We start from the raw sequence: 13,780 nt of genomic DNA on the forward strand, positions 1-13,780 counted from the left end.
GGAGTATCTCAAAACACTTTCAACAATAAAGATGAGATTAACTTATTTCCAAACATATGAATAGAATTTTTAAAAACCCTTTGATGTATCACTAGTACAAACAACATGCAATTACACTACACTTTAATTTGAGACACACAGAATGAATATGCTACCAAAGCAGCACGACATACAGCACCATGCTAATAGTAGATGACAAGCAAACCTGAAAATTAGGGATGACAGGTGTGATGTTTTTGCATAGAAGCGATAGCTGACCCAGAAGGGCAGACATGGGTGGCCTTAGAGAGAAGCAGATTGGGATGTTAATAAAAATTGTAGGGGTAAGGAAGAGAAGGACAGGAGAATTAAGCTACAAAGATGTGAAATACCTCCATTTTGCCTATGTGTTATCCACCCATCCAACCAACCAGTTATTAAAATACTTAAAAAGAACTAGACACTGCTGAAGGCTTGTTCTTACTTGGGTCAAAGGCACATACATTGTTTGGATGGTTGGATAAAAATGCAATTTGATCTCAGTACAGAAAAATCTAATTGGTACTCACTCACTGAATTCACCCTCAACCTTGGTCTCATTAGTAAGTGCTCACTGACTGAAACTTTGCAACTTTTGGGTCAGTTGGTCCTCTAGCGATACATTCAACTCTGAGAAAGTCTCTAACCTAATTAAGACCTGTTTTTAGCTTCAATGGCCTCTCCTGCCAGATAAAACCAAAGTAACGAAATGGAATGTCTGGCGAAAAGCTGGGGAAACACACACAGGCAACTGGAATAATGGAGCATATCCCAGATACAACTTGGAGCTATATGCTTATCTCTTGACTTCTGGATTAAGACACAGAATAATGGTGCATATATATATATATAACCTTATAATATATCTATATATCTATATATATCTCCTAGCATTAAACCAGGGACTGCTTTTAACCTTGTTCAACATAATGTTCAGTATATTTACTGCAAAAGGACACACTTTTGGAGAAAAACTATGTCGTACAGCAATGTGCAAATCACTTGATCCTATAAAGGGTCAGTTTCCTTTCTATAAAACAGGGATATTAATTATTGCCCTGCCTTACAGTGTCACTGAGAGGCTCAAATAACACAGTGAATGTGAAACTGCTGAAGTGTTTTTACTATGTAAGGCGCTCCTTTTGTGAACTTCTAAACTTTCTTCTAATAAGAGTTTTACTGTAAGGTTCTTTAGAATATCCATATACAGAAGATATAAATTAATAAGGTTTTGGAGGTGGTGATAGAGAAAAATGATGATTGGAAGGGATACTGGGTCAGAACATAAGGTGTTGGTTCCAGAATTACAGGGAAGTCCTGATGCAAAACCAGAAGAGTTATGAGCTTACCCTCTGCAGACCCTGGCCAACTCCCTCGCTGCCCACCCCCCTCCTCCGCCCGACTGTTACTTTTAAGTGAACTACTGGGGACAAGTTGTTGAGTGTGGGGGTGTATGGGGAGGGTCTTTCAACCCTGAAGATCAACTTCTTCCCCAATCCCTTTAACAAACACTCCTCCTTCTTCTCTTCGGGCCTTGTTCAGTTAGCTGAAACTATTTCTGGTAAGAAAACGCCTGTTACAAAATTTCTTTTACGCAGCGTCCTATGAGTACTCCTTCCCCCACAATGAACTATTTCTAACAGACAGATTCAGACTCAGAAAGTCAAGTTATGTGTATGTTTTGTTTCTTCCAAGGCTCACCCACAGGCCTCACCCTCCCAGCCTTAACTCTCCCATCTATAAAACGAAAAATGACGGCGCCTGTCAGCTCCATCCCACGGCCACCGAGAGGATGAATGAGTGTCTAGAAGGCGCCAGAAGTGGTGTCTGTTAAACACCCAGTCCACCACTGTTTATGAAGTATCATGATGAGTCCCGTTATGCCCTTCCGCTCGAGGAAACCGCCTGGTTAGAACCAACACTCTCCGTCACTGAAGAAGGCAACGCTGAAGTTGGCCGGGCGCCTATTACGCACAGAATCTATGTCGGGGTGCGGGAATGGAGCCCCCTCCAGTTACAGGGCGGGGCGGGACTCACGGCAAGCCTACCTGTTGTTCCGGATGCTGACCAGGACGCAAAGCACCAGCTCCAAGTAGGTGCGCAGCACTTCCAGCCAACGAGCAGAGAGCTGCAGGGCCTCGACTTCCTCCCCTCCAGTCCCGGTGTCCGCGCCACCTCCGTCTCCCGGGCCGCCGCCGCTTAGGTAGTTCTCCGCGGCGAATTCAACACGCAGCTCCCGCACGAACCAGCCGCACTTGCGCATGAGGAATTCCAGCCGAGGCTGCTCCGCGGGCGAGACGCGGAGGCAGATGCGGAGCTGGGGCCAGAGGGCCGGATAGAAGAGACACTCACGCCAGTGCGAGCAGGAGGCCGAGGCCCGCAGCCGGTCGGGCGCCGGCAGAAAGGAGAAGATGTGCACGATCAGCTCGCTGGGCAACGACGCAGCGCCCGCCGCCTGCCCGCACAGAGCCATCCGGCCCCGTCGCCGGGTGCCGGCTTCCGGCCGCCCCCGCAGTACCCGGAGCAGCCCCCGCAGCCGTCGCAGCTGCTGCCGCCGCAGCCGCCGCCACCGCGCCACCCGGGCGGCCCCGGCTCGGGTTCGAGCTCCCGGCGGTCGGGGCTGCGGCACTGGCACTGACAAGAACAACAACATCAATGACAAGGAAGAAGGGGGCGGAACCGTCGTGGGTCTCGGCGGAACCAAGTAGAGCACAAGTTGTAGAGAGGGGGAAAGGCCTCTGCGGGCGTGGCCTCTCGGAGCCAGCCTCTGTTCTCTCAAACTCTACTCAAGTGCGTCCGAGGCTGGCACACTCAATAACTGCAATGCCCTCCCTCCTAAAGTTCAGTGGCCCGGAAGCCTCAAGGCATACTGTAAGGGAAAGGCAGCCCTCCCTGCGCCAGTCGGGGGACACAGAGAAGTGGTAGGAGCTGAACTTGACGTCGCCGCAGGTGGGAGGAGTCCGGCGCGCACCAGAGCGACTTCCGGAAGAGGGGAGCGCCCGATTGCCTGTAGGGACGGGAGACGCGGCACGTGATCTCTGACGCACGCAGACCGCGGGGGCGGGGCGGCACTGGGCGGGGTGGAACCAGCACTTGGCGCCCCTTACGGCTTAGGGCGGCCGCTGCGCCCAGTCACATCCGTAAGTCGGTGAATTTTGGCGCTCCGTGGATGGAGGTGGCGGTACTCTGGCTTATTGCGAGAGGTCGTCACGCTTCTCTGTAAAACGTTCCTCAGTTTGGGCTGAGGAGCCTGAGCCCAAGTGGCGGCATGCAGGGTCTTTCTCAGCCATCCCACCTGCCCAAAGTAGGGTTAAGAATTCCTGAGATTGCGCCTGTGAGAGGGAGCAGGAGGACGGGCTGGCTAACCCCAGCGGGCTGTGCTGGGAGGGGCGGCGTGGGGCGTGGCAGAGGCCGCTAGTGGACCTGCCCCCTCGGTCCGACCACGAAGGTGGACTTTCGCGCACTCGCTAGTGTGTGGGGAAGCAGTGAGGACAGCGTCACCCTTTGGATTCAAAGGGAGAGAAAAAAATTGGCAAATGAGTCTGAGATCCGCAGGTTGTTACCAGCCTCTTCTCCAGGGCTTGAGGAAGGGTCTCTGTTCCCAGGGCTGAGATTTAAGTCTCATTGAAGAGAAGTTCACAGTGATGACAGAGCTTTGATTTTCTTTTTCTTCTTTTCTTCTTCTTTTTTTGCCTGTTACCCCTAACTTAGATTGTCTAAATCATGTCCCTAACTTCACCACAGCCTACCTGCGAAGTAAACTCTGGTTGCAAAGAGTGGTGAAGTCAGAAAGGATTAAGTGACTTTATGTAATAATCGAGGGTTGCTGCTTTAGGGAGGCTGCCTCTTTATGTAATAATTGAGGGTTGCTTTAGGGAGGCTGTGATTTTGGAACAGCCTCGTTCTTTTGTGGTAAACACCAAGACTTTTTTGTTGTTGTTTTAAGGGGCGGAGAATTTAATAGGCAAGAAAGAAGGAAGAAGTAGGAAGGAAGAAGCTCCCCTCTACAGAGACAGACGGAGGGGGCCTCCAAAGCCGGAAGAGGAGACCCCCCCCCCCCCCGCCCCGTTCTAGATGTTCTTAACCCTTTGAGGGCAAAGCTCTCCGTTCATGTTTCTTAATGCCTTGCACATACCAGTTTGCCAACAACATGATGTTATTTATCAGTTGTGATAGGTTACTTCTCCGAGCCCCTGCTTGCAAGAGTTTTAGGTAATTATACCTTATTAATTTTAATGAACACTTAGAGGGCGACCCCAGCCGTGGGTTCGGCAGGATGAAACACTACCCATTTACCAGTTTAGAGACATTTAGGTCGTTTCCAGTTATGAATACTGTGAACATTCATGTACAAGTCTTTGTGTGGATGTATGTTTTAATTTGTCTTGGTTAGATAACCTAGGAATGAAAGTGGTGGGTCGTAGGGTAGTTCTGTGAATAACTTTTTGAGAAACTGGGAAACTTTTCCAAAGTGGCTACATCATTTTTCATTCCCACCGGCAATGTATGAGAGTTTTCAGTTCTGACTTTTTTTTTTTAATATTCTAGAAATACACTCTAATTTGAGATTGATACTTGTTTCTTAGCATTTTGCTAGCAACAAGCTACCTCCTTGGATATCGTTAATAATTAGTCTTTAATTATTAAGAATGGTTCCTGAGTAAAATGAAAATATGTCAGTCTGCCATAAATGAAATTCATTAGTTTAGAATTTCAAACTTTCTTATTAAATGAAGTGTGGTAGGACTCCTGTTTTAATAACTGTAAACTAAATAATTAGCTGCGAATCTTGCCCAGTTTCAATAATAAATCAGTGAATTCCAATGGTTGCCCAAAATTTATCTTATCAGGCCAATACATTTGCTATTAATTAAATGTATATTTAGCATGTATATTTAGCATGTTGAGTTAGATTCTTTTGACATGTATTCTATACTGCTAGAATAAAATTGACTCATATAGGGCAGAATGGAATTGCATTTTGTGAAGTTATAAAATCTGAGCTATGATTCAGAGTGTGGGAGGAAGTACTGACGTTATGAAGCTCATCAGTACCTAGTAGTACTAAGCTCCAGGTTCCAAAAGTGGCATATTGTCACTATAGCAACCACCATGCTTATTTGGATTTGAAACCCAGGCAACGAGTGGTGGATAGGACTATAACACTAAGGTAGATGTGTGCTCTGGTGGATTGATATGCCTGCCTGTTGATAGTCAATGGTCTGTTCTGTTTTTCTTGTTACACTTACTATGATTAATTCTTTTAGAGAGAAATTAAGCATTTAATACTTTTATATTTCTTCTTTTCTAACATGCTAAGTTTAGTGTTTTTCCTAGTTAGGTAATTGGGATATTAAATATGTCTTTACTATAGCTTTTTTTCCATTTTTGCTTAAGTTTGGCAACTTTCTTTGGGTTAAATATAACTTTTATTGTACGGAATCACTTGCAATTTTATAATAGAAAAAGGTAACCATGACATTTTATTTTAGCTGCATCATGAAACGCTGTTCAAGGCTACCAATAAACATGAAAATTGCCTAAATTCTAATATTTCTTGAAAAAATATTGTTTTCTGAGTGATTTCTGGGTTTCAGACGTTGCTGACAGGTAGAGGTGACATAATACCTTTCCAGTTTTCTCTTAGCATGCACCCATAAATTTACCTAGTGGCACAAGAGCCTCCTGGGACAATAGATCTGGGGACCTGATTCCTGTCACCCTTGTCTGATGGATTGAAGTGTTCCTAGTGTGATCATATTACAGTAAAAAGAAATGAGGGATTGAAGGGAATTCATCTTTAGAGGGGGAAGTCTGCCATGGTGAGCTAGATGACAGAGGACCAGGTCATTGGTTTGTCAGTCTAGATGCAGCTTGTTGCTGATATCACAACTTTTTCTAACCAAGCCACTCATGAGTTGATTGTGCAAGACCTCTCTCCATAAACAGGGATTGATAGTTCATATCTCAGAAGAATCAGACAGGTGTAGTGAGAGAAGAACTGGGTCCTGTGCAACATAGGGAGATGGAAAGATTGTGTCTTACAGGAGGATGCTTTTCACAAATGGGACAGTGGGCTCTGTGTTTCCAGATTTCCTAGTTTTTCAAAAGTAACTGCAATCCTCATTTTTAAAAAGGCTAAACCTTCAGATTGCCAATTTATTTACATTAAAAATGATCTGTGGGCATAACAAAACCAGATTTAGTCTTCAGGGCACCAAATTTCAAATTCTTTACCAAAGCTCTCAAAACTGTGGGCCAAAGCCATTTTTTTGTCTTTGTAGCTAGGCCTGCTAGCTAATCCCTGCGTTTTAAGTCCACTTCCAGAGCTATTTTTTTCCCCATCCATCCCGTTTAGTTAAAAAATGAATTAAAAAGGTTTAACTTGAATGCTTCTTTTATTGCATTACTGATTTCTTCCCTTTTATTTAAGAGGATGGGTGTTTTCAGAGGTACCCTTTATTGCTTAAGTACATATTAAAAACTGAATGTTATGTTTAACACAGGTGATTCAACCAACAAAATTCCTTGACTTCTAGTTAAAATAAGGAATTGACTAATGATCTTCGTTGGAGTTGTGCAGCTTAGATTATAGGCAGGATCCCACAATGGGACTCACAGGGCTGTTACTTAAAAGGCACAGTCTCCAAGTAGTCATTTTAATTGGGTTCTTTTGGTTGTTTAACCTAACTAACTTAAGCACTGAGAGGATTTTCTTCCCTCCTTCCCTCTGGCCGTCTTCCTCCTCTTCCTGGAGTTTTGAGGACATCCACAGGTATCCTTTGATGCATAGGGACCAGAATGGAAAACTAAAAGCAGGAGCTAATGTTACTGTCTTCATCTCTGAGTACCATAGTTATTTGGAATCTTCATCAAGCTTTTCCAGGTCATACTGGCTGAGTAATCGTAAGACTTTGCCATGAAGAAATATATTATTCATGGCTAATTACTGCAATATTCTCATTGCAAAACTTAGTATTTAATCCTTTGGAAAATCTTTTTAGCCCATTAGGTGCTGAAAAGGAGAAATGATGTGAATATTTTCATATAGTAGCATTAATTGGAATGTTGTCTTGCTCTAGGCCAAAGGGGTTTCACTTGATGTGCCAACTGTAATTAGTTTTGGAGGTTGAGAAGTACTATGTTAAGAAAGATTTTGTGGTTGTCCTCATTCTACTGGAAGGGGTATCATTTGATTTGTGATGTCTGCCATAGTTGGAAAGAATTGGTTATCTGTTTAGTTAATTATTGTCTAATGTGACTATATGTTAGTATTTGTTTTCTACATTTGTTGCACAGTACATATACAATCTTTAGTGGATTGTATTCATGCTAATTCCTTATTTTGTGAATAGCAACAGATCACTTAAATAAATTTTATAAATTATTTCAAATTAGGAACTTTTATAAGCTACAACGTATTAAGTAAATTTTGATATCTATAAGTGAATCAGCCCTTAACTGAATTCTCTGTGAATGGTAATCAGTCCTTCATTTATATTGAATATTAAAAGGGGAGTCATGCTTTCATACCACAAGGGCAATAAAGCAAATTTTTCATTCACTTACTTGAAGGTTATGGAATTTCTTCCATAGTATTCAGTTTATGTAGGAAGATTCTCACATCTCTAAAATCTAACCCTTTAGCAAGAAATTTCTAGTAGAAATTCATTATTTTTTTTTCGTAAGAGTAATACATGACCATGGTAACGAAAAAATGTAGTACAAAAGTACTGTTGATGAAAAGCAACAAATTTTCGTCTCTTGCCTCCCATTGTCAGTCCTACTCCCAAAAACGTTTTTAACCATTTTGGTATTAGATTCATTAGGTAATTTTATTTCATTTAACTTTTCTTTTTTTCCCCCCAAACCTTGCCCCCTTCCTTCCCCCTTCCCACCAGTAGTCCCCAGTGTCTGTTGTTGCTTTGTTTATATCCATGAGTACCCAGTATTTAGCTCTCACTTATACGTGAGAACATTTGATATTTGGTTTTCTGTTCCTGCATTAATTCACTTAGGATAATGGCCTCCAGCTCCATCCATGTTGCTGCAAAGGACATGATTTTTGTTATTTTTAATGGCTGTGTAGTATACCATGGTGTATATGTACCACAGTTTCTTTATCCAGTTCACATGATGGGCATCTAGGTTGATTCCATGTCTTTGCTGTTACGAATAGTATTGTGAACATGTGAGCATGTATGTCTTTTTGGTAGAATGATTTGTTTTCTTTTGGATGTATACCCAGCAATGGGGTTGCTGGATCGAATAGTGCTTCTGAGTTCTTTGGGAAATCTCCAAACTGCTTTCCACAGTGGCTGAAGTAATTTACATTTCCACCAAAGTGTGTAAGTGTTCCCTTTTCTCTGCAACCCTGCCAACATCTGTTATTTTTTGACTTTTAAAATAACAGCCATTCTGACTCGTGTCAGATGGTATCTCATGGTGGTTCAGATTTGCATTTCTCTGACAGTTAGTGATGTGGAATATTTTTTCATATGTTTGTTGGGTGCTTATATGTCTTATTTAGGGAAGTGTCTATCCCTGTCTTTTGCCCATTTTTTAATGGGGTTATTTGTTTTTCACTTGTTCAGTTGTTTAAGCTCTTTATACATTCTGGATATTAGACCTTTGTTGGTGGTGTAGTTTGCAAATATTTTCTCCATTTTGTAGGTTGCCTGTTTACTCTGTTGATAGTTTCTTTTGCTGGGCAGAAGGTCTTTAGTTTAATTAGGTCCCACTTGTCAAATTTTGTTTTTGTTGCAATTGCTTTTGAGGACTTAGGCATAAATTATTTCCCAAGGCTGATGTCCAGAATGGTGTTTCCTAGGTTTTCTTCTACGATTCTTATAGTTTGAGGTCTTACATTTAAATCTTTCATCCATCTTAAGTTCATCTTTTTATATGGTGAAAGGTAGGGGTCCAGTTTAATTCTTTTGCATATGGCTAGCTAGCTACCCCAGAACCATTTATTGAATAAGGAGCCATTTCTCCATTGCTTATTTTTGTCAACTTTGTCAAGGATTAGAAGGCTATAGGAGTGTGGCTTTATTTCTGGGTTCTCTGTTCTGTTCACTTGTCTGTGCTGTCTGTTTTTATATCACTACTATGTTGTTTTGGTTACTGTAGCCTTATAGTACAGTTTGAAGTCAGGTAATGCAATGCCTCTGGCTCTGTTCTTTTTGCTTAGGATTGATTTCACTATTCAGAGTCTTTTTTTGGTTCCATATGGATTTTAGAATAGTTTTTTCCAATTCTTTGAAAAATGACATTGGTAGACATTGGTAGTTTGTTAAGAATAGTGTTGAATCTGTACATTGCTTTGGGAAATATGGCCATTTTAACAATATTTATTTTTCTAGTCCATGTGCATTGAATGTTTTTTCATTTGTTTGTATCATTTATAATTTTTTTTCAGCAGTGTTTTGTAGTCCTTTTTGTAGAGATCTTTCACCTCCTTAGTTATATATATATCCCTAGGCTTTGTGTGTGTGTGTGTGTGTGTGTGTGTGTGTGTGTGGTTATTGTAAACGGGATCATGTTCTTGATTTGGTTCTCAGCTTGAACATTATTGGTGTGTAGAAATGTTACTGATTTTTGTACATTGATTTTGGATCCTGAAACTTTACCAAAGTCATTTATCAGTTCCAGGAGCCTTTTGATGGAGTCTTTACAGTTTTCTAGGTACACAGTTATATTGCCAGCAAAGAGAGATAGTTTGACATCTTTTCCTATTTGAATGCCTCTTTAGGTAATTTCAAATTATATGCCTTTACTTATACTTTTTTCTCTTCTGTTTTTTTTGAGAAGGGGTCTCACTCTGTTGGCCTGGCTGCAGTGCATCAGCAGGATCATGGCTCACTGCAGCCTCAACCTCCCAGCTCAAGCAATCCTCCTGCGTCAGCCTCCCAAGTAGCTAGGACTATAGGCAGGCACCACCACACCTGGTTAATTTTTAAATTTTTTTGTAGAGATGGGGTCTTCAGCTCTTGGCCTCAAGCAATCCTCCCACCTTGGCCTTCCATAGTGCAAGGATTAGATGTATGGGCCACTACGCCCAGCCACTACCTATGCTTTTTAACTGATTAACTTTAGACATCATCTGTTTACTCCCTTTTTGCAAAATATGTAGTTCAATTATATTACTCTTTCCCTCTTCCATATTCCTACCAATATTTGATAATTGTAATGTTTTGTTTTTCTCTTGGTTTTGTTTTGTTTTGTTTTTTTTTTTTTGGAGATGCAGTTGCCAAGGCTGCAACTCTGTTGCCAAGGCTGGAGTATAGTGATGTGGTTTTGGCTCACTGCAGCCTCCACTTTCTGGGTTCAAGCAATTCTACTGCCTCAGCCTCCTGAGTAGCTGGGACTCCAGGCGTGCATCATCACGCCTGGCTAATTTTTGTATTTTTAGTGGAGATGGGGTTTTACCATGTTGATCAGGCTAGTTTTGGACTCCTGGCCTCAAGTAATCTTCCCATCTCAGCCTTCCAAAGTGCTGGGATTACAGGCATGAGCCACCATGCCTAGCCTCTTGGTTGTTCTTACATTAATCAGCTTTTGCTACATAGCAGTCACAATCTTTTGTCTATAATTGGCTAGATTATAGTAGATTAGATAACTATTCTGCAAATATTCACTTTTTCTCCCTTTATCCACCTTTATGGAAAAAGCATACTTTCTCCCATGATTATTAATGTTGAACTTGGGTCTTATGATTTGTGTAAAGTTAATTTTTCCTTTCTTCCTTTTATAAGAAGGGCTCTAATGAATAAGGATGCTAGTTGCTATAAAAGGGAAACCTGAAGATCTTAATGACAACAAAATAGCCCTGTATTTTTTTACTCATTTAACCGTCCACTGAAGGTGTTCTTAGCAGGCAGCTTTTCTTCATGTGATGATTCAGTGACCCTAATTCCTTCTGTTTTATGATTATACCATCCTTAAAATGCTCTGTGATTCTCTGTCTCTTGTAATGGATGGGGAGAGACAATGGAGAAGGCACTTCTTAATTGCCTTAGCAAGGAAATGACAGATTACTTCCTACATTCCATTGGCTAAAACTAGACACATGGTCTTGCCTAGATGTAAAGGGTCTGAGAGATGAAGTTTTGCTACAAAGGAGGCCCATCCTTTTATTACTATTTTTAGCTGGAGGTAAATACTAGGGCCCTTGTATTTGCTGTGGACAGAGATGGAAGAAAACGGATTTGTTTGGTATAGTTTTCTTATATTCAGATCTTTAGTTAATCTCTGTTCCTAGCTAACCTTCTCACTCTTTCCTTAATGTTCCTTAGAGATAGTTCCTCAGGTGCTCTGAACCCAGAATCTCTAAGATTTCAGTGCACAGGCCAACTTTTATCTCAATTGCAGCTTCCTCCTAGTGATGGTGGCGGCTCATCTGGAGCAGCTGCTGCGGTGAAGCCAGCTGCAGTAGGGGAGGTGCACCTGGGGCTGTGCCCTCTGTAGAGCCAGCAGGGGTGGGAACAGGTGATCCCAGTGGAAGCCTCACACTCTACCAAGTCGGCGGGGCAGGAGCCTGAGCTCCTAGGTGCAGCTGCAGCCACCCAGCCATGGCTCCGGACCTGGGCATCCCTGTGCTCTCTGGGGCCCAGGAAGCCTCTTGTCCCTGCAGGTTCGGAAGTGCCTGCTCCCACTCTCGCTGGCCTCTCCCTACTCTCAGTGCTCACTCTGGTGTGGAGCAAAGTTGTAGTTTAGCCCAGGCACTGTCGTGACCCAGCCAGGTGTTTGCATGCTTGGGGTAACACTGACACACCAACCCCCCCCCCCCCACTGCTGCCTTGGGCACTGATGAGCTCAGAGGGAGGCCGGGGGTGCTGAGGGCAGCTTGGTGTGGGCCTGTGGGCTCCCCTCAGCACAGACAGCCTGGGCACAAATGGCATGTTGATGGCAACGGGAGGCAGACATATTCCTAGGCGGGAAGGGGCAGGTCCCTGGTGAAACCCTGTCTTGAAGCCAGAGATGGCCTGAAGCCTGGGGGCCAGGCTGTCAATTACAAGTGGAGTCCGCGACCCAGAGTGAGAACTTACGGTGTTTTTTCCATGCCTGCTCATGGCTACCAATGAATCAATCAGCATGTACTTCCTCCCTTCTGAGCCCATAAAAACCCTAGACTCATCCAGACTCAGATATTCTTCAGGATGACCTGCTGGCGGAAAGGAGCTACCCACTACGCATCTTCTTTTACTGAGAGCTGTTCTGCTGCTCAATAAAGCTCCTCTCTGCCTTGTTCACCCTCCAGTTGTCCATGTAACCTCATTCTTCCTGGACATGGGACAAGAACTACGGACTCACTGAATGGTGGGTGTGAAAGGAGCTGTAATGCCTTCCTGGCCTGCTTGCCAAGCTACAGGCAGTGACACACTCCTGGACTGTGAGAGTGAAGAGTGACAACCCTTCTGGGGGCCCAGACCTTCGGATTTCCTGAGGCAGAATTGCTATAACACTATAGCACTCCCACCCTTTGTTGGTGCCAGGTGGCCGCCCCATGCAGTGGGAAGCAGCAGATGGGGCTGGGCCAGCCACGGGCTGCAGTGGGGCAGTGCGACTGAAAGAGCTGTACCACAAACGAGCTTAAACACTCCCCACTGAAACATGTTGCCATCCCCTGCTCTCTGCACTGCAGGCAATGAGAAGGAGAGAAGAGCTGCAGCCCTTCTGGAAGCCCAGACCTTGGGGGTTCCTGCCCCAGAGCTGTGACATGATGTAACACCGGTGCTCTGTGGTTCCTGGCATCTCCAGGCTTTTGGGTGTCACCTTGTTCCCCTTATCCAGACACTGGTCTTTGCAGCGGAAGCTGCTTGCGATACATCTGGTCCAGCCAGAGCCTTGCATGGAGCCAGTGCCTGTGCTGGTGCTTGGAGCTGCCCACTCTGCAGCAGCAGCTGGTATGCCTGGCTGTGTGCAGTGGCTGGATTCCACACTTGATTGCTCATACATCCCTGTCACTGAGTGCCTAGCTCACTCTTAGCAGCCGTGGGATCCAGGCCAGTAGTGAGAGCCAAGTGCAGGAGGCTGGGTCAAGTGGGTGGAATAGTCCAGTGGGCGTGAGCAAAACTCAGGCAGAGGCACCGCCAGCCACGGAAGTTTCCGGCTGGCAAAGCGACACCCAGAGGAGCATGGATCACTAGTATGTTAGGTTCTGCTTCGGTTGTCAGTACACTCCTGTCCACTTTTTGCCTTTGAGGAAGTATTTGGAATCTCTTAGTGGCCAATGGTTATCTCTTTCCTAGCTGAGTTCTCTTCATTATTTTACAGAGTCAAATATCTGTACATTGTTTTTTAAATTTTAAGTTTCAGGAGTCAGATGAAGTAAATCTGGAATACCTTCAATTAGTACCCTTAACAGAATTTTAGTTTTTGAAAAAATATATGTTGCTTGAACAAGATTCATTTTCTATCCATGATGGGCTGAAGATCAATAAATAGGGGGTTCTGGAGGATATGTAAAAAGGTATAATATATAATCCTTGCAACCTGAAGAATTTCTACTCTGCTCCAACTTTGATGTCACTACTGGCTTATCTTTCTAGAACATAGATTGTATTACAGTTCTTCTTCTTTTTTTTTTTTTTTTTTGAGATAGAGTCTCGCTCTGTTGCCCAGGCTACAGTGCAGTGGCATGATCTCGACTCACTGCAACCTCCACCTCCCCGGTTCAAGTGATTCTCCTGCTTCAGCCTCCCTACTAGCTGGGATTACAAGTATGTGCCACCATGCCCAGCTAATTTTTGTGTTTTTAGTA

At 43.7% G+C, this 13,780-nt stretch overlaps 1 protein-coding gene across 1 annotated transcript in view; it reads right to left on the bottom strand.

Moving 5' to 3' along the window:
- FBXO33 (F-box protein 33) overlaps positions 1 to 3,003 on the bottom strand; it is a 31,660-nt gene extending 28,657 nt beyond the window's left edge. Inside the window, 1 exon segment of the mRNA XM_017895557.1 lies at positions 2,067 to 3,003. Within this exon segment, the coding sequence (XP_017751046.1) occupies positions 2,067 to 2,671 (605 nt within the window). The 5' untranslated portion in view covers positions 2,672 to 3,003.
- Between the last annotated feature and the right edge of the window lie 10,777 nt (positions 3,004 to 13,780).

The sequence above is a fragment of the Rhinopithecus bieti genome, unplaced genomic scaffold (assembly GCF_001698545.2).
Source record: "Rhinopithecus bieti isolate Rb0 unplaced genomic scaffold, ASM169854v2 scaffold_1306, whole genome shotgun sequence".
Taxonomy (NCBI): domain Eukaryota; kingdom Metazoa; phylum Chordata; class Mammalia; order Primates; family Cercopithecidae; genus Rhinopithecus; species Rhinopithecus bieti.